General features: G+C 33.9%; 1 protein-coding gene across 1 annotated transcript; it reads left to right on the forward strand.

The window, feature by feature from the left end:
• Positions 1 to 3,454: 3,454 nt before the first annotated feature.
• On the forward strand, positions 3,455 to 22,239 carry LOC125673053 (uncharacterized). The gene is made up of 4 exons (XM_048909316.2): positions 3,455 to 5,168; positions 6,238 to 6,393; positions 14,259 to 14,368; positions 16,029 to 22,239. The coding sequence occupies exons 1-4, from the start codon at positions 5,003 to 5,005 to the stop codon at positions 16,086 to 16,088; spliced, it is 492 nt and encodes a 163-aa protein (XP_048765273.2). The 5' UTR covers positions 3,455 to 5,002; the 3' UTR covers positions 16,089 to 22,239.

Genomic DNA, 22,239 nt, shown 5'->3' on the forward strand with positions numbered 1-22,239 from the left:
ATGGCACTGAAAAATGACAGAATGAATAGTCTTTCTTTGATATAACCGGAAGTTGGAGATTCAACTTCCGGTGGGGTCAACATTTTTTGAGATTTAGAACGAGATATAGTAAACCAAAGTAGGTTTCAATTTCAAAGAAAAAAGTTTGAAATTAATGATTTATTTAATCACTTCCGGTGACGACCGGAAGTGACGGCGACAAAAAATATTACGTGCATGCACCATAGAGAATATAGATCTATCATCCCTGAAAGTTTCATTCGATTATCTTTAGTGGTTTTCAAGTTTACCCCCGGACAAAGTTTCTTTCAAAAGCCGGAAAATCGGACGTATCTGACGAACGGAAGTGAATTTTGAAAAAATGAAAAAAATTGCCTCGAGGTACCATCGTTCCCTATAACTTGTGAAAGTTTCAGGAAAATCCATCCAACGGTCTCGGAGACGAAAGGGAAAAAAATAATAATAATAATAATAATAACTAGACACGATCTCGTTGCGAGCAACGAGTAGGTCTTCCGTCCGATTTGTTGATGCACTCGGAGTTAAAAAAAAAAAAAAAAAAAGACAAATGAGTCCCAATTTAGTTTCCGACTTTAAGACACTTTAGATATAATCAATTTTTCATATCATAAGCTTCTGAAGCAAAGTTGCGGTGAAATTCGTTTGAAATTCGACTCTCCAGGCGAGCCATAAGGCCCGCGGGCCTATTTCTTGATGTCATTTGTTAGCCCTCTATAGACTCAACAACTTTAGTTATATATGTCTTTACAAAATATTTACCTGTAAAAAGTTATTGAGATCGACCGATATCGACAAAAAATCGACTCTACAGGCGAGCCATTAGGACCATAGGCCTATTTCTTGATATCAATCGATAGATCTCGATAAACTGAACAACTTTTGTTCAATATGTCCTTACAAAATATTTACCAGTTACAAGTTTTTGAAATCGACTGATATCGACAGAAATCGACTCTACAGGCGAGCCATGAGGCCCACAGACCCATTTTTTGATATTGATCGATAGGTTATGACACATTGAACAACTTTTGTTCAATAATGCTTTTCAAAAAATATGTCGTTTTAAAGATATGAGGCGTCAAATATTTACGATTTTGGCCCTTAAAATCTCTAATTACGTAACATATGACCTACTTTTTGATTTGATAAGATCAAGCTCGTTGAGATGAACATTTCCGCTTCTACAACTTATTATAAAATATTAATAGTTTCTGAGATATTCTCAAAAACATTTGGACCCTTCTGAACCCCTAATTTAAAGGGCCAGCCCCTTTTGCTTGATATCGTAAGAAAGGCCTTGTCATTTTAAACATTTTTTCCTCAACAAGTATTTAGAAATTCTTTACCGTTCTCGAGTTATCTCTACAAGAAATATTTAGGGGCCAAACTGTAGCTCCCTAACGGGGCCACATAGGGAAAAAACGAAATGTACATATTGTTTAGATTATCATTCTGAACAACTTTTGTTCAATAATGCTTTTCAAAATATTTGTCGTTTTCAAGATATGAGGCGTCAATTATTTATGATTTTGGCCCTTAAAATCCCTTATTACGTAACATATGACCTACTTTTTGATTTGATAAGAACAAGCTCGTTTAGATGAACATTTCCGCTTCAATGACTTATTACAAAATATTAATAGTTTCTGAGATATTCTCATAAACTTTTGGACCCTTCTGGGCCCCTAATTTAAAGGGTCAGCCCCTTTTGCTTGATATCGTAAGAAAGGTCATGACATTTCAAACATTTTTTGTTCAACAAGTATTTAGAAATTCTTTACCGTTCTCGAGTTATTTCTAGAAGTAATTTTTAGGGGCCAAACTGTAGCTCCTTAACGGGGCCACATAGGGTAAAAACGAAATATGCATATTGTTCAGATCATCATTCTGAACAACTTTTGTTCTTCATTGCTTTTCAAAATATTTGTCGTTTTCGAGATACAAGGGGTAAAAAATTTATGGTTTTGGCCCTTAAAATCCCTTATTACGTAACATATGACCTGAATTTTTATATGAATAGATTTGGATTGTTGAGATGAACATTTTTTGTTCTTTGACTTATACCAAAATATTAACGATTTTTGAGATATTTGATCTAGACTTTGAGCCCTTCTAGATCCCTAATTTATGGGGATAGCCCCTAAATCCTGATATTTTCGAAATGATCTCGTAAATGTGCACAACTTTTGTTCTACATGTCTTAACAAAATATTTGCAAGAAAAAAGATATTGGAGATCAAAAGTCGAAAATCGCCGAAATCGGCGAAAAATTTTGGCATCCATTTTTTCAGGTCCAGGCGAGCGTTTAGGCAAATCGCCTCCGGTAAAATCGAATCCCCCACAAATCTTCTAAAATGTTTACTCTATCTTGTGTAGAAATTTCAAGACTCTAGCTTCAAAACTAACGGAGGCGATGTGTGGACAACAAGGCCCTTCAAAAAGTCACTAAAAGAGAGATAACTCCTGACCGGAAGTGACGTCAAGCACGAAATTTTGCAAGCAAAGTCTCGTCACCAAAAGACATCTTTCCTGAAAATTTCGTGAAAATCGATCGAGAAATGGCTGAGAAAAACGCGTGTACTACCAAGGAAAATAATAATAATAATAATAATAATGAAGAAGAAGAACGCGATCAATAATAGTAAGGTCTTCCGCAGGAGACGGAAGACCTTAATAAACAGTAGAATCACTAGAAGGTCTTCCGTTGGAAACGGAAGACCTTAATAATAATAATAAGAAACAGAGTAAAAACAATATGTTCCCAAACTTTGTTTGGGGAACATAATAATAATAAGAAGAAGAAGAAACAGAGTAAAAACAATATGTTCCCAAACTTTGTTTGGGGAACATAACAAGCCGGTTTTATACAAGACAACGCTCGGGAGAGAAAATGCTTATAGTTATGTACATCGCGAAGTCATAAACTCTCCATACACATTGCGTTATGACACACAGTCATTGTTTATATTTATCGTTATCCATACTGGAATAGCCTCTGTCATTAATCATGAAATTATGTTTTAAGAACTCATCATCTTTTTAAACATTACAAAATATGTTACTATGTATACACAACATACAAACACGTAATGCCAACATTAAAGGTTTATAATCATGTGTAAATTATTAATAAAAGATAATAAGATTTATGTGTATTTGTTGGACTTGCAGCAATTGAAAGGTGCTGCAATTGTGCTGTTCAATGGTATTTTCCCATATGAAATTGTGCTGAAAGTGTGTTGCAATTTTAGACTGCAGGTGTGCTGAAAGTGTGTTGCAATTTTAGACTGCAGGTGTGCTGAAAGTATGCTGAATTTTAGACTGCAGGACGTGCAGGTGTGCTGAAAGTGTGTTGCAATTTTAGACTGCAGGTGTGCTGAAAGTGTGTTGCAATTTTAGACTGCAGGTGTGCTGAAAGTGTGCTGCAATTTTAGACTGCAGGACGTGCAGGTGTGCTGAAAGTGTGCCGCAATTTTAGACTGCAGGTGTGCTGAAAGTGTGCTGCAATTTTAGACTGCAGGACGTGCAGGTGTACTGAAAGTGTGCCGCAATTTTAACTTCAGGTGTGCTGAAAGTGTGCTGCAATTTTAGACAGCATGTGTGCTGAAAGTGTGCTGCAATTTTAGACTGCAGGTGTGTTGAAAGTATGCTGCAATTTTGAACTGCAGGTGTGCTGCAGATGTGCTGAAAGTGTGCTTCAATTTTAGACTGCAAGTGTGCTTAAATAGTGAGGGTCCGTTTGATTTTTACTCCGTTCATGTGGTATCTTTACCAGTGTGCAAAATTTGTGTTTAAATACGTTCCTTACGCTCTACAGTCTAGATAGTGTGAAACATTTAAATTAAGGGGGAATGAGACATCGTCATAATGGCGGTAATTCTGGTGAAAGTCTTTATCTTTCGGTGAAAAACTGATTTACTCGTGTAATGAATTGCTTAGGAACCCACAAACAGAATTCTTCTTTCCATGAAGGTGAATTCAGATGAAGTTCTTTTCAACGCTTTATCGAAGGAGAGATATCTGAGGTAAGAGGGGGCAGTTTTGCACTATAGGCAACGTTTTTTATTTAATGTTAATACCCCATATCTGAAGTGATATCACACGTGTTAAAATGTATAGAATAATTTTAGGATACATGCCAAGTGTAGCTGGGTACTTAATGAAAATGTTGATATACAACATGTAGGTGTCACCATGATTCCTAGCATATAGATGGGTGCAAATACGAAACTAAGACACGTGGTCAGTTGCTGGGTGTTTGGATCTTGCTATATTAGGAAAGATACAAATGTAACTCTTCCACCCGGATTTTCAAAACCAACAATTTTTATAAAGTTTTTTATATATGGCTGTATAGAAACTTTTCTTCAATTTCACTTTTTCATATCATTAGTATACATGTGTATTTTCCATCAGGGACCTATATACTAAAGTTAGTATATAGGTCCCTGTTTTCCATTTACAGAAGTTGATACAGATTTAACCACCATTTTTCAAGAAATTATCTGGTGTGTTGTTCCTTCCGTGATATAACAACAAACATCTGTGATCAAATTGTCATGCTCTCTCCTAGTGTACAAACAGACTTATTCCTCGTAACAGATTAAATAAACTACCTGACTAATAATGAGTCCATTATTTCATCTCGATTCCATTTATCTCGATATTCATATTTTTCCTATATTATATTTTTCATTCTAATTTAAGGGCATTCCTCACCATAATATCCTTCCTCTACGTTTGGAAACATTTCAAGGTCTGTGATTTGTTCTTTTTAAAATCTCAAATGATCAAGGAACGAGAACGTCCTATTAATATCGCACTATTACATCACATGCATTCAGTCTTTGTGCTTTACGGAAACTGGGTCACCAAGCATAAACAAACAAGGTGAATTGGATTTGCGCAATATACTCCTTACCGTGAATGGTGTCTAACTACAGCCTGGCAATAGATTATTTGAGATCTGCGTGAGAACAATATGTCCCGGGACTCAGCCGCACGTGGATTTTTCCTGCTGTGTAAATATCTCCCCGCCCTGGCCTTACTGGGGATCGGATACTTCACCCCCCACTGGATAGAGAACGAGCAGCACAACTGTACCCAGGGGCTGCTGACCAACAGTAACTGTACCAGTAACGTGGAGGGTAAGTGAGATTGGAATCGTTAAATGTGGCATTTCAGTTTTACCATCGATAGGTCATAATTTGTATAAATTTCTTTTTAAACTTACTAAGATCAGAAATCACAGGAGGGGATATTTTGTGACATATAAGAATTCTTCTATTTCTACAAAATTTTGCAAATGATGTGTACTGCTTATTTTTGTAAAGATAATTTTGTCAATATCTAATGTTGTACAAAACGAAAGTAGAATTCGTAGTAATATTTTTAAAAAACCTAAGAGACCACGTGATTCATTAGTTAGCAAGTTAATTAAGGAAATCCCCAATCCCCTGTTTCGTGACGGGAAGTTAGGTTTGTTGTAATGATTAGGAGAACATGTCAAAAGATCTGTCATGGATCAGTGTAGTTGTTATAACGTTATTTTTACACGCGATACATTGATACTCAAAGTGCATTATTTCTCGCTATTTCAGGAATGCATTTAGTGGCGGATCCAATGAGGGTGTTCAGGGGTTGCAATCCACCCTTTAATTAAATATTTCATAAAATAAAAGAGGTCTTTTTTGTTGCCATTTTGGGGTGTTAACTTATCCTATTTCTTGGGCGGAAAAGGGCACAAACTTGGCTCGCACACCCCTCTGAAAATTTTCTGGATCCGCCATTGACGTCTACATGTACTAGTTTGTAAATACATATACATAAAAATGCTCTCTCATAGCATATTTGATGTTTCAAATTATTTCATTGATAGTGGACTGTAAATTTTGTTTAATGTATTTATGAACTTTTCATTATATAATCCGCAACACCCCTATAACGTGCGATACGCTTATTCGTGATAAAATAACCGCATTGTATATATAACTTTAATTAGTGTCATCAGAAACCTAATTGTGATGGACGATTTTTTAAGCATACAAATTTCGTTTAGCTGTAATGAAATTAAAACATGACGCATTTAGTATTTTAGAACAGAAGTGTATTTGGTGTACAGTATTACACGTAGCGCAGTTTTTATAAATGTCCATTGGTTTTTGTAAAGCAGTGACTCGGATCTATTTTTTTATTATTATTTTTTTTATTTCTAAGACCTACATTCTGCGGTGGTTGGATTGGAGTCCGCGGCTATTGCCCTCCTCACCATGGCAACCATTGTAAACGTTGTCCTTGAGTGTTGCTATGGAGAGAACAATCCCATGACAACCAAGGCACGCTGCATCTGCGCGTTCTTCTTTGGAATTGGAGGTAAATTTTTATTCAAGAGATTAGTAGACAAAGCATAGATATAAAGTAACCGTACTCGGACTTCTAATTCTCTAGAGCATCATCCATTGCTTGGTAATCTGGTACAGGATTTAAATATCCCTACCCTGGTTGTTATAGCTGTGCATAATTTAGACAATCGTCCTCTAGTTGTCAATTTTGTGAATGATTTTGAATAACCGCCTTCCATTGTCAATGATGTGCATTAACTCGGTGCGTGGTTAAAGGGACACGCTTTGAGCTGAACATTTTGAAATCTTTTTCTTTTTTTTTTCATTTCTAATGTTTAGAATGCCTAACTAAGGTAATTCTAATGGTCAGGAAAAATTTGAATGTTAGTTGTCGAGGTACATGGGAGATACAGAGCTCACAGTTCTTTGTTATGTAATCAAGGGTCGTGTCATGGTTTAGTTTACATAGGGTAAATATACTAGTAAAATTTTCGTTTCAAGCCTGCCAGATTTTTTTTTTTCAATTTACAAGTTAATTCTGAAAACCGTTAAATAGTTTCAAGTGTTTGCCATATCTCATTTTCTTTTTAAAATGTTACTTCCTATTAAGCAGTCTATATTTAAACCAAACATGACACGAGCCTTGTTTACCTAGCAAAGAATTGTGAGTGTTGTATCTCATTTGTTACTCAATTACTGACATTAAATGTTGGTTGACCATTAGAAATACATTAGTTAAGCATTATAGAGAATATAATCGTGTCCATGTCCCTTTAAATGATCAACTTCTGTTATTAAGTATGTACATGATTAAATATTCAACTTCTGTTATTAACTCTGTACATAATTAAATAATCAACTTCTGTTGTTAACTCAGTACATTATTAGATTATCAACTTCTGTTTTATCTCTTCTGGTACTAAGACATCGTTGGAAACCCACGGTTGATTACGCTTCGTTCCACTCTCCATCACCCGTGGGTCCACTCATTCCTACTCGCTCGTTCTCATAATTAATGAGGCAATTTCATTGGGTGCTCATGGAAATTTGTCCAATCAAAAAGACGCTTTCAGCCCAATTTCGGTATAGAATTGCTGTGATAGCAAAGTTAAGTTAGTGCCACCTTTATAAACAGAAAAGTTCCATTACTATAAGGATTACTTTGATTGGACGATATTTCAATATATCTATTCATGAGAACGAGCGAGTAGGAATGAATGGACCCACGGGTGATGGAGAGAGGAACGAAGCGTAATCAACCGTGGGTTTCCGACGATGGTACTAAGTCTATATATTATTAAATAATCAACTTCTGTTGTTAACTGTACATGATTAAATAATCAACTTCTGTTATTAACTCTATACATGATTAAATAATTAACTTCTGTTGTTACGTCAGTACAAGATTAGATAATCAACTTCTGTTTTAACTGTGCATGATTAAATATTCAACTTTTTTTTTTTATTGGCTCTTTTTGGACATATATTATCATATAAACAGGATGCTACATGCAACTTCAATATTTCAACAAACATGTTAAACACTGTGTGAAAATTAATAGCAATATTGTACAATTACTTTGAAGATAAAGAGAGACTAGTATATGAAATATGCATAACTAATTCATTTAAGGAAGATACATCTTACATTGAAATTATTTTGTCTTCTATCTTTTTCCATACTTGGTTATAATAATCAAGATTTCTTCTGCCACAATAAATTGATTTTTTAACAAACAGTTTTCTTCTCAAAAATTGCAAAAAAATATATAAAGAAGGACCACTGTGCCCTGTATCTGAATTAAACACAAACTGTATATAATATATAGAAAGCAGTATACAATAATTCAGACTTTCACACTTTTCTTCATAAAATCCAAATATTATGTCTTGATAAGAGATATCATTTATATAAGTAATGTTTAATCTATTCCACCAAGTTTGGAAATGCTTCCAATAAGTACCAACATATTCACAAAAGTAAAACCTGTGCTCTATTGTATCTAAATTCCCACATAATATACAAGGTGATGTTTTAATTTTCATTGCATACAGCAATTTGTTGTGTGCTAAAAATCTGTGAATTAATTTATATTGAAAAGATTGTAATGATGTTTCCATTGATATTGTGAAAGGTAACTTGTAAATACTCTCTAACTCTTGCTGTGTTAATTTTGAATCAAAAATATTTTCCCATTTTGGTATACATGTTGGTAATTCTGCTATACTTTCCATCAAAATCCAGTAAAAATCTTTACAAGTCATGTTTGATATGGGACTCCTATTACCATTGAAACTCAGTATAAGCGTATTTCTATTTATAAAAGAATTATCATTTTGTCGAATATGCTTTCTCCAACTGTAGGGTATTGCATTTCTTAAACAATAGTATTCAAAAAAAGATATGTTTAAATTGTGTGTTTCACTTAATTTTTCATGGCTAAGGAAGTCTTTATCTCTATCTACAATATCTCCAATATATAAAATACCCCTTTCATACCACTTCTTCCAAAAAACCTCTTTATTGTCAATTTTAATATTGTCATTAAACCATAAACTTTCTTTAAAAACGACTGGTTCAACATTTACAATATGTCTGAATTCTCTCCATGTACTAAAAATATCACTGTAAAACTTTGGCAAAAAAGTATCAATGTCTAAATGATTCATGCATCCTCTAGAGATAATAAAGTCATTTAATTCAATATCTTGCAAGTAAAATTGAATTATGCTTCTTAATTTTGATTTTATATTAGTGAAAATTCTTTTTACCCTGCCTAATCTTAATGATTTGACCTGTATATCAAATTTAGGTACTTTCAAACCCCCTTTACTAATGTTTTGACTGCTTACTGTACTTTTTACTTTTGGCTTTTCATTATTCCAAATAAAGGCATTTATTTCTTTTTCTACTTCTTTAATTAATTCTGACGAGAAAGGGAGAACTTGCGCTTGATAAATGAGTTTAGGGATTGCCAGTGTTTTTGTTATTAGGATTTTACCAATAAGAGTTAGATTCCTCATTTTCCATAAATTTAATGTTAATTTCAATTCTTCTAGTTTTGTATTAAAATTCTTTCTTAACATTTCTTCTTCACCTTTTGAACTAAACCATATTTCTAATGTAAAAAATTGACCTTTTGACCACTTAACAGGTAAGATTCCTGGTCTGAAATTTTTACAACTTCCAATCCAAACTGCTTCTGTTTTATCTAAATTAATTTTGAGTCCAGAACAATGTTTAAAATTTTGAATGATGTTTAGTAATTCAATTCCAGATTTCTCATCACTTAAAAAGCAGGTAGTGTCATCTGCTAGTTGACTTATCTTAAATTCTGTTTCACCAATTCTGATTCCATGAACATTTTTGTTTTCTCTTATTCTTATTGCAAGCAACTCAACACAAAGAATGAAAAGATATGGAGAAAGGGGACAACCTTGCCTGACTTCTCTACTTATTTTGAAAAAAGGGGTTGAGAATCCGTTGTTTATAACACAGCTTGAGATATCTGTGTATAGTATCTTAACCCAGAGTCTAAAACTTTCTCCAAACCCAAATGTATCTAATACTTTATCCAAGAAATTCCATTCTACAGTGTTGAATGCCTTCTCAAAATCAACTAAAAGAATTAAACCAGGAATGTTTTTTTAGACTTGTATAGTGTATAAGATCAGAAATAGTTCTAATGTTTTCTCCAATAAATCTATTCTCTATATATCCAGTTTGATCAGTGTCTACAATTTGAGGTAAAAACTTTTTAATTCTTCTAGCAAGTACTTTTGATAAAATTTTGTAATCAAAATTAAGAAGTGATATTGGTCTCCAGTTTTTAAGTACAGTCCTATCTTTATCTTTTTTAGGTACAAGAGTTATGATGCTTTTTCTTTGATCTATGGAAAGTTTGTGTTTTTGGATACTTTCATTCAGGCTGTCAATTATTAATTCTGAAATTTCATTCCAAAAATACTTATAAAATTCCATTTGGAAACCATCAGTGCCAGGCGATTTATTGCATTTAAAAGTGTTTAGTATAGCTTCACATTCATGAACTGTAATAGGTCCTTCACAAGACAAGGAATCCTCTTTTTCAAGTTTTTGAATATTCATATTGTAAGTAAATTGATCAATATAATTCTTATAGTCACAATAATCTAAAGCTGATGTATATAACTTTTCAAAAAATGATTGTTCTTCTTTTAATATTTTCTCTCTTCCTTCCAAAACCCCTTTATTTGACGTTATTGTAGATATGTATTTATTTTTATAGGGTTTTTTTTCTAAGGAGAGAAAATATTTAGTACACTTTTCTCCTTCTTCACACTACTTTGCTTTTGATCGAAGAATAATACCTCTTGTTTTATTTTCATTTATCAATTCCAACTTTTCTTTAATTTCATTATATTTATTTACATTTTCTTCCGTAGGATCTTCCGACATTTTTCGTTTTTGATCATCAAGTTCCTTAGCTATGTTTTCTTCATCTTTTCTTAGTTTGCGAGCTTTAAGTTTTGAAAATTTTACTATAAACCCTCTGAGTTCACATTTTATGGTGTCCCATTTTAGATGTTTATCATTCATAAAAAAATATTTCTCTTTTAGCTGTAAAATGTTTTGTTTTGTTTTCAACACAAACTCTTCATCTTCTAATAGGGATGAATTAAATTTCCAAAAACCGGGGCCTCCATCTTCGAAACTTTTACCCTTTATATTCAAAGTAATTATACTATGATCAGTTTTTATGGATGGTTTAATACTTGTTTTGCAAAGTGGTGCAAGAAAAGCAGGAATTAAGAAAAAATCTAATCTTGATAATATTATAGGATTTTTCCGACTAAACGTAAATAGCATACCATTTGGATTTTGTTCTCGCCATATATCTACAAGGTTTAAATCTTTTATTGAAGATATAAGATTGTCTCTATATTTAGATTTTCCTTCAATACACCCCCCTTTCTTGTAATATTGAAGTCGCCACCTAGAATCAGATTCTGAGAACTCTCTTCTTCTAAGTGATTTAAGATGTTGTTTAAAAATTCATTCTGTTCTGATGGATTATCCTTAGTTGGTGCATACACATTTGATAAAATAAATTCTGTTTTATCTAATTGTACAAAAACTTGTAGAAATCTACCAGCATTGACACATGTATGTTTTAATATCTTATACTCAACATTATGTGGAAATAAAATTGCTACACCTTTCCATGATTAAATATGATATCCGAGTTCCATTCGTTTATCCATTTTGATTCATCTTGTGCAGTTGAGTGTGTTTCTTGTAAATAAACAAAGTGGCCTTGAAAATTCTCTTTAAAAAATGTAAACAATGTTTTTCTTTTACTTGGTGAGTTTAGGCCTCTTACATTTAACGATATGCAGGATAAGTTAAAAGACATTACGATTTGCGTTGAAATGTTTAAAGCACACACAGTAATTCAGAGTAAATTCGTGATAAAATGGGTTGCATGCACATGTATTCGATAGATTGAACTTGCTTGGAGCCAAGTAAATAACAGTGGGGGGGACCCCGAACAAAAGAAATCAAAAAGAAAAAAACACATATGTACAGATGAATATACTGTACGTAATCAAATGTATAACTGACTAAACTGAACATACTTGACCAACCTTGTGAAGTTTTCACATATGCATGTTTATATACTGGAAGCTTTAAATGAAAGCTAAATATAAGAACCAGTATGTTATAATTCATGAAAATTAAATATCCGGAATAATACACTTCGTGGAAAATAAATATCCGGATTAATACAAAATATTACATGTTATGTACATTCTATGCATAACGTATTTGCGTGGAACTACTAGATAGAGTTACACATGTATAAACGTAAATTTGACATTTCATCAATATTTCATCAACTAATCTGAAGGCCAGGGATGGTAACAAAAAGCTGAAAGGGGGGGGGGGGAGGGGGGTAATATCAGTTGGCATTGATAAAAATAATTAAAACTGGTATATGTGCAAAAATAAACAATATAAATAAACAATGTAATTTCTTTCACCGCTGGGAGGTGTATGGAATCGATAAGTGAGTATTTCTAATTTGTCAATATCTTTGTCACATATATCTAAACAATGTATATGTGAATTTTATCAATACACTGTCGATGTTTACCCCAACGTTTCACCTCGGTGCGTGAGAACAATGTCTGCCGCGAGGTTTTCCATAATTTGGAATCTACGATAGCCAAGATATTTTCCAAAGAATCTAGAGATGATACATGTCATGTCTGTAACATGGAGAGATTGGAGATCTTTAAGAAGTCTTCTCCCAGCCCCGTGCTCACCATCGTCGTTATACCCCTCGTGGATCAAGCCGTTTTTGTCTGTGAATCGATATACCAATATATTGTGATCCGCGTTTGAGTAATTTGAGTCCATAACAACTTTTTTATAGAAGTTTCTGACCTGGTTAAAGGTCACTGTGGTAGATGCCGCGATTTTAAAATCGTTCCCTTCTGTGGAGGTTTCTAGTGTCGACATATGGATCTGTTGAAGTGCCTCTTTTTCTGCTTGATCCATTAGCAAAATGTTTTCAGGCTTTGGTTTTAACACTTTTTCTTTGTATGTGTTTCCGTTAGGAAAAACTAACTTGTCTCCTACGAAACGTGTTTTCACATTCTCTTTCCAATACCGGTTACTTATTTCTTGGAGTTTTTTCCGATTTTCAGCTACCTCTACTGGTCTTTGTGGGGTAATGTAGAAAGGTGTATTTGATTGTTCTGTAGAGCCAGACCCGTCGCTATTTCTTTTGTCTTTCTGTGCTTGGAGGACTTTCTCCTTATCAGTAAATTTCTCTAGTCGACCCGTAATAGTTCTTGGTCTATCCGTATTTTTAGGCCCGTTTCGATGTATGTTTGCAAAAGTTGTTTCGACTCCCAGGTATTCTTTAATCAATTGTGGGATTTTCTTGAAAAGATTTTCAGTCTCTTCTTCGGGTAAATTGTGAATGAGTAAGTTCTGCTTCATTGATCTTGACTTTAAATCTGTGATCTCGCTTTGCTGTTTTCTGACGGTTCTGTCTAAGTTAATAACTACAGATTTTAACATATCTATATCTTCTTTCAACATTTTGTTCTCTTGCTTCGGCACCTGAATGTTTCCTGAGTCCACTTCTTGTTGTTCAGCAATATGAGAGATACGGAAGTCGAAACTATTTTCAATTTCACAAGTAAAATCACTTTCCAGGTATCCAAATTAACTTCTGAACGGTCTGGCTCAAATATATGTAATTCCACACACAGAAAACTCACATTATTTGGTCAAAATGTTGGAGCTCAGAAAAACATGACTACCTGGCTCTGATCACGTGATCCTAATTAAATATTCAACTTCCTGGTAATAAGTCTGTATAATTATTAAATGATCAACTTCTGTTGTTAACTGTACATGATTAAATATTCAACTTCTGTTTTTAACTCAGTTCATGATTAAATAATCAACTTCTGTTTTAACTGTGCATGATTAAGTAATCAACTTCTGTTTTAACTGTGCATGATTAATACTCAACTTCTGTTTTAACTCAGTGCATGATTAAATAATCAACTTCTGTTATTAACTCTGCACATGATTAAATAATCAACTTCTATTGTTAACTGTACATGATTGAATAATCAACTTCTGTTGTTAACTCTGTATATGATTAAATAATCAACTTCTGTTATTAACTCTGGACATTATTAGATAATCAACTTTTGTTGTTAACTGTACATGATTAAATAATCAACTCTGGATATGTCGCCATATTGTAATACACCGCTCTTTGAACATGTCACCGAATTTCATGAGGATTTTCTGATTTTTCAGGTATCCTTTGACTGACGGGATGTTTACAAATCTTTGCTGAGTTTTATGAGGATTTTCTTATTTTACAGGTATCCTAGGACTGATCGGATGTGTAGCAGTGTTTGCTGAGTACACACACGAGACAAGAGGCTGGTCATTTTGGGTTAGCTTTGCAGGATCCATCGTTGCTATAGTCACGGTAAACAATCTAAAAACATTGATATTTCCTTTCATTCATTAGTAAGATCTACCTTCTCTACATGAAATACATGATAGCATTTGATTTAACGTACATGATACATTAAAGTATCACAATTATGTACATAATATATCTCCACATTGTTAATTACGAGAATATAAATCGACATTTATAATTATGTATATATCTCCATATTTATAATTATATATAGAGAGGATATCTATATTGCGTGTTTTGATATTTGGTTTATCCAACTCGTTGATATGGTGTATTTATTCGTGAGGCTTGCCGAGCGATTAAATACACCATATCAACGAGTTGGATAAACCAAATATCAAAATACGCAATTATAGATGTTCTATTTATCTCATACGTCTTCTTTTCACTTAATTTTAAGATGATCCCCAGTATGGTAGAAACAGCTGGTTGAATTTGTTTTGAATCCGTGGCTCAGACGTCGTGCTTAATCTCTCTACCTTACGCGGGAAAAATAGTGCGCTTATAAACCATTAATATACAGTACAAAGGGTCATTTTTATAAAAGAAACCATGGATGAAAATTGTTTTAGAAGGGATTATATTTTATAATTAAATGGTTTTGCCATTCCAACAAAGTAACAACTATTGACCGAGTATTTATTTTTTGACGTAGGCCTGACCTTCTGATAAAAGTTTGATGTCGTCGTCGTTTTGAAATAAACATGTGTAATAACGATCAATGAAAGTAATATTTTAATGCAGCGTTATTAGAATGTTCAACAGTTTACAATGAAAAGTAGAAGTGTTTGTGCATTTGGATTTTATTTACGTATTTTCATTGGATCTAAGGGCCAGAGGAAATCCTGAGGCACTTTAAATAGGCCTAGCCTAGTAGGTAAAGCTGCTGAGATTTGTTACATTTAATATGCTCCAGAAAAAAGAGACTGCGCTTGTGAATACTTGGTACCGCAGCATGTCGAGGTACTTTCGATTAGGCTTGTCCAGTAGGCCGTCGATTCCTTGTCGATGATAATAGTGTGCACATATTTTTGTTTTCTGATCGTAATTTTTGAGTAGTTACAGAACGAGTTGGCATTTTTGTGGCCGGTAACTTGCATTTTATGTCAGTGGGGGCAACATCATTTTAGTTTTGCTATAAAAGAAATTATAAATAAATACAGAATAATAAGTTTTACGCTTTATTTCATGCATGGATATGCATAAACACATAAAATATGTCATCCAAGCAGGGACAGTGTCAAAAGCAGTTTGGACCGTAAGTGCTTTATCAAACGGGCCTGTGATAAAGCTAATGCTTTATCTCACTCTCAATATACACCACACGTATGAGATAAATAATATAGATCAACATTTATTATGTACATAATATGTCTCCACATTTATAATTATGGGCATAATGTATTTCCATATTCATAATTATGTATATAATATAGATCGACATTTATAGTTATGTATATAATATACATTGACATTTATAATCATGTTTATGATGTAGATGAACATTTATAATTATGTTTATGATATATATGAACATTTATAATTAAGTATATAATATAGATCGACATTTATAATTATGTGTATGATATAGATCGACAGTCATAATTATGTACATGATATTCCTGCACATTTATATTTATATTGTTTTTGTTTTCTGTTTCAGTGGACAACATTTAAAGAGACCAGGGACTTGTTTAAGGACACCGGATATCAAACTCTTTGAAGGACAACTCTGAACATCGGTACAGATGGTAAATTAAAGATTTTGAACAAGCTTTTGACTCCGATGATGCGAGAACAATTCGAAATTATTGTTGTAAAATAGTGTCTACAAAAATAAACATTATCTAATTTTCCCATAAAGGGTTATTCATTAAATGTCAACACACTTCTAAATTGCTAGAGAGCATGCATCTTCTCCAAGAGAAAAGGATAAAAGAAATGTACATATGAATAATTCGTGTTATAGGGTTTCTTTGTGAAAATCGTTGTACATATATTATCAGGTTATGTTGATTGTTACTACACTTAATGTCATCTTCTTGATTATTTTGTTATGTATATTAAGTACATTGTATCATACTTTTTATTTGTTACATGTAATGAATGTTTGAAAGACATTTTTTTAATGATCGAGATGTGCTCCCCCTGTCTCACTCAGCCTGACGATAGTCAGTTTCTGGTTGTCTATTGACGATAGTCAGTTTCTGGTTGTCTATTGACGATATCCATTTCTCGTTGTCCATTGACGATAGCCAGTTTTCGGTTGGCCATAGCCAGTTTCTGGTTGTCCATTGACAGTTTCTGGTTGTCTATTGACGATAGCCAGTTTCTGGTTGTCCATTGAATGTTTTCGGTTATTCATTGACAGTTTCTGGTTGTCTATTAACAGTTTCTGGTTGTCTATTGAAGATAGCCAGCTTCTTATTGTCCATTGACAGTTTCTGGTTGTCCATTGACTATAGCCAATTTCTGGTTGTCCATTGACAGTTTCTGGTTTTCCATTGAAAGTTTTCGGTTATCCATTGACAGTTTCTGGTTGGACAGTTTCTGGTTGTCTGTTGAAGATAGCCATCTTCTGGCTGTCCATTGACAGTTTCTGGTTGTATATTGACAGTTTCTGGTTGTCTATTGATAGTTTATGATTGTCCTTTGACGATAACCAGTTTTTGGTTGTCCTTTAACTGTTTCTAGTTGTCTGTTGACAGTTTTTGGTTGTCCATTGACAGTTTCTGGTTGTCCATTAATAGCCTCTAGCTGTATATTGATGATAGGCGTTTCTAGTTGTTTATTGGCAAATTTCGGTTGTCTATTGACGACAGCCAGTTTCTATTTGTCCCTTAACAGTAAGAGTTTCTATTTCCCCATTTACACACCATCTGGTAAGATGGCACATCGGTTTCTTGTCCCTGTCAATTTTACTTTCTTTCTCTGTAGGGTGATACTCTCTTGGGTGTTATATTTGAAATTCAATCTGGTGAACCCAAACAAAACGCCTGGACTATCGTTTACTGTTCGTTATCTTCACCTTTCATAGTACTTTTGTATAGTAAAAAGATTTTAATCCTTTAATATCTGCAGTAAAACCTTTGATAATATTGTTAACTATGTTAAGATATCAAAGTAGTTTATCAGAGCACCCATTGCTATGAAAGCTCGGGAAAAGGTCGGGAGTTTTTACACCGCGTGCCATCCACGATTTAGAAACGGTCTGAATTTTCTTAATACACAGTCTGTATTTATTGTTTGTCTTGGACAAGATGAAAGATTTCTCTGTAAGAAGGCAGTGGTATTGTTTGCTTTCTTACAAATGCTATCAATGTGAAGGTCCCACGATAGGTTGTTTGAGATGTTGACCTGTTTACCTGGTCAGGGTATAGGGCTCACGGCGAATATGACCGGTCGACTGAGGATGCTTACTCCTCCTATGTACCTGATCCCACCTCCAGTATATACAGGGGTCCGTGTTTGCCCAAATCTTTATTTTGTATTTCTTGTGGGATTTATGAGATTGATCACTGTTCGTTTCATTCGCCTTTCATATGGGAATATACAGAAAATTTATCAACAAATATCTTTCACAATTAGCATCATAAATCATATAAAAACGTTTGTAATTTGTATGGTTTAGAGTTTTTATGCTCCTGTGACTAAAGTGGGAGGGGGTATATAGTTTTTGTTTCTCTGTCTGTAACATAAACCTTGATTGCAACTTTTGAATGGTGGGCGATAGGGCTCTTATATTTCAAAGGATAAGACCTTTCAATTGGTATCAATGCAAGGTTTTGACTTTTTTAGCTCGACCCTTGAATTAGGTCTACTTCTAAGGAAACAAATCATCAGCAATATTTAGTTTACTATTTAAGGTAGGTGTTTTGTATATATATTCTTAGTAGCGAGTGATAACAACAACAAGGCCAGTATGGTTCAAGCGCGCGATGTGGCAAACGCGCGTTACCCAATTTGTATGCACACACCGTTGCAGCATTGAGACTTCATCTTTCAAAACATAAGAATTCATTGCTTACAAGTTTATTGTATTTTCGGATTTCCAAAATTTCGACTTGAGCATCACTGAAGAGACATTATTTGTCGAAATGCTCATCTGGTGCATCAATATTGGTAGCGTGTAAGTTTTACATTACGACCCCTGGGTCGAGGCCTCCCCTGGTAGAATGTTAGTTCCCGAGGGTCTCTACAGCCCAGTAGCAAGTACTTCGTTACTAGCTTGAAAATACGGATGTATATTTAATTGCTGTGATAAAATCTAGAAATTCATTTCAAATTAAGGATTATCTCCCTCGTGCATAGCTCTTATCCTTCGACGAATTTGGCTCCAGTTTTTGGGACTCTGTTCTTCCTTTCAGTTTTTACAAGTTTATTGTTTTTTCGGATTTCTAAAACTTCGGCTTGAGCATCACTGAAGAGACATTATTTGTCGAAATGTGCATCTGGTGCATCAAAATTGGTACCGTATAAGTTTTACATTAAGATGAAAGGCGAGGATAACGAACAGTGATCAATCTCATAACTCCTATAGGCAATACAAAACAGATAGTCGGGCAAACACGGACCCCTGGACACAACTGCCTTGAGCCCTATATCCTGATCAGGTAAATCCACCCTTCTAAAATTATAGGTTCAATTTTATAATTTTCATATGATATATCTTATTAACAAATAAATATGATAAGATAAGTATGTTGGGAAATTAATGAATTTTTATCAATTAGCACATATATACCTGTTATCAACGTCAGAAAATTACAATATTCCTTAAACAGCATTATCAACATTTCATAAAAACTGGTTAAAATGATAGAATAGTATTCATAACAATTTCATGACATTATTTTCTAAAAAAAAAAAATATACAAAATGCTTGTGAAAAATAAAGGAAATCTATCGTATACTACACTTTATAAACAATTAAACGAAAACAGAGTTATTTCCCTTGGATTCAATATTTTGAAACCTATTGATTATTCATATATATCTAGACTTTTTAAATTTCTTATGGTTAACAAGATTTCTTGCAATAACTTTTGAAAAAGACTCCAACAAAATTTATGTTTCTGCCATGCATAAATCATTAAATCATTGGCTTTGTGAAATCTTATGCGTCACAAGAGGGTGGAAGTACGTTAATGATATTCATTTCCATGACAACACACAGCTTCAGTATAGCATTTTCAACAATTAAAGCAGCTGATGTTCCTGGTTCCAGATAGTATTGTATCTGTTCATATAACGGGAAATAATCCCGTGGGGATTCGGGTTAGAATAGGTCCTCAGTACCCCCTTGCTTGTCGTAAGAGGCGACTAAATGGGGTGGTCCTTCGGATGAAACCGCGAAAACCGAGGTCCCGTGTCACAGCAAATGTGGCACGATAAAGATCCCTCCCTGCTCAATGGTCATAAACACCGAGCATAGGCCTAAATTTTGCAGCCCTTCACCGGCAGTGGTGACGTCTCCATATGAGTGAAATATTCTCGAGAGGGACGTTAAACAATATTTAATCAATCAATCAATAACGGGAAACAGATGAAACAGATGAATAGCAAAACTAATAAACGTGTTGAAGCATTTGACAGTAAAATTTCTCTGGTGACATTAAATTTCACTTCCTCTTTCAATATGAAATCTGAACAAATTAATCAAAATCTTTATCAAGCTGAGCTTTGTTGATATAAACAATAATTAATATTATAGATATCTTAGCAATATTCTATCATATATACTGTTAATGTGGCAAAAGGTTGAAATAAAGAGCATATGGATTGAAATAATTCAACCATGTGCTACACTCATCCACTGATAGCACAGTATATAGTATGTTGACAATACTTATTATATTGGACAATACCCCAGTTACAGCTCATAAGAAAATGTCCCGTAACTATTCCGATAACGTGTGGGTATGCGCGATATGTCTGCTTGAAAACACAGACACCGACTGTTATCGATTAATAAAATGTAAACATAAGTTTCATTTAGACTGCCTTTTTCAATGGATTGACGTAAAATGCATTTACAGAAAGTTGAAAGAGAAGAGGTGTCCATATTGTAGGACTATAATTGAACAAGAAGATGAACTGATAGTTATTCAACATAATAAGATTAGCTAATCGGATGTTCTCTACAATTTTTATTTTGCATTCTCATTTCAATTATATTTGAATTTGTAAATTTTCTTCAAAACTATTACAGACAACAACAGTCACGTGACAGTTGTACTAGTATAGACAACAACAGTCACGTGACATTTGTAGTAGTATAGAAAACAATAGTCATGTGACATCTGTAGTAGTACAGACATCAACAGCCACGTGACATTGTACTAGTACAAAGAGCAACAGTCACGTGACATTTGTAGTAGTGTCCCCTTTGATTCACCTCTTTCTATTGTGCAAAACAAATATAATGAGAAATGTACGTTCGTAGTACATTCGTGCATTCTATCTCTATCTTAACTAATTTTCCATGCCCAATGCTTGAGCTTTTAAACTATTAAGTCTCACAGGTTTACTGTTTTAATTAATATTTACGCGAGTGTAACTTAAGAGTTTAATGAAAGCATGAGAATTCCATGAATAGATATAATAGACATAGTAATCATGAATGCACAGGGTGAGAGGGGGTGCAGAGATGGCGAAAAAGTTGGGTATCGAAAAAGAAGAGGGAGTTGTTCTCTCCTGATGCTAGGTGCCTTTAATCCCCTTCGCATTGTTGCAAGTTGGATTAGAATTGACATAATGATTTTTTAAAAAGAAGGTGAAAATCTGAAAAGTTTTCATAAACATGTTTGCTGGACCCAAGATGGTCTTTTAGCGTAGATTAAAGTAGCAGTTTTCCCTCGTTTATTTATTGATTAAAATCGTTTGGTACCACTAACGGCCTCTTTTCTTCAATCTTGACGGTTCTGCATGAAATTCTGTCTTCTAGGTTGAGTTGATCGAAGAGCTTAAAAATAGGCAGGATGAGACTTACAAAAATAGGGTGGTGTCATTTACAAATCTTCTTGAGAACTACAGGGCTAGAAAAGTACAAACTTACATGAAAGCTTCCTGACATAGTACAGATTCAAGTTTATTGAAACCATGGTCCCCGGAGGTAGGATGGGCCATAATAGGGATCAAAATTTTACATGCGAAAATATAGGAAAAATCTTTACATAAAAATCTTCCCAAGAACCATTTAGCCAGAAAAGTTCAGATTTACATGGCAGCTTTCTGACAAAGTGCAGATTTATGTTTGTTAAAATCATGACTCCCAGGGGTAGAGTGGGACCACGTTATGGGATCAAAGTTTTACATGTGAATATATAGGGAAAATCTTTAGATATTGGCCAAGGTGACTCGGGTGAGCGATGTGGCCCATGGGGCTCTTGTTTCCTTCTCCAATATATCTCTTCCAATTTTTTTTAATGGAATCTTGATCTTGAATATCTGCCCAGTTAATGTCATTTCTGGTATCCTGAAGGTCTATTTGAACATTATTGGTGGTATTCTGGTGGCATGATACCACATATTGAGTAAGGAGACGTGATATATGATGAGGTGCTTTACATGTTTGTATAATCTACATACATGACATCGTCACTTCATGATATGTATGTTATTATATCATATACTGAATTTGTTTTGAATTTTTGGCAACTGACATTTAATTTTAATCAAAGTATGAGGCGTATCGTAAAATTGATTTATTTTTACCATTTCTACAACACTAATATAATTTCTGTGATATCTTTGTGGATGAATTTATGTCTTTCTTTCATGGCACAATGTATTATTTTTGTGTGTTGGAGGTGAATATATATGTTTGTTTCATACTATATTTTCAGTGTCATCAATACAATTTACACACTACA

The sequence above is a fragment of the Ostrea edulis genome, chromosome 3, assembly GCF_947568905.1.
Source record: "Ostrea edulis chromosome 3, xbOstEdul1.1, whole genome shotgun sequence".
Lineage (NCBI taxonomy): Eukaryota > Metazoa > Mollusca > Bivalvia > Ostreida > Ostreidae > Ostrea > Ostrea edulis.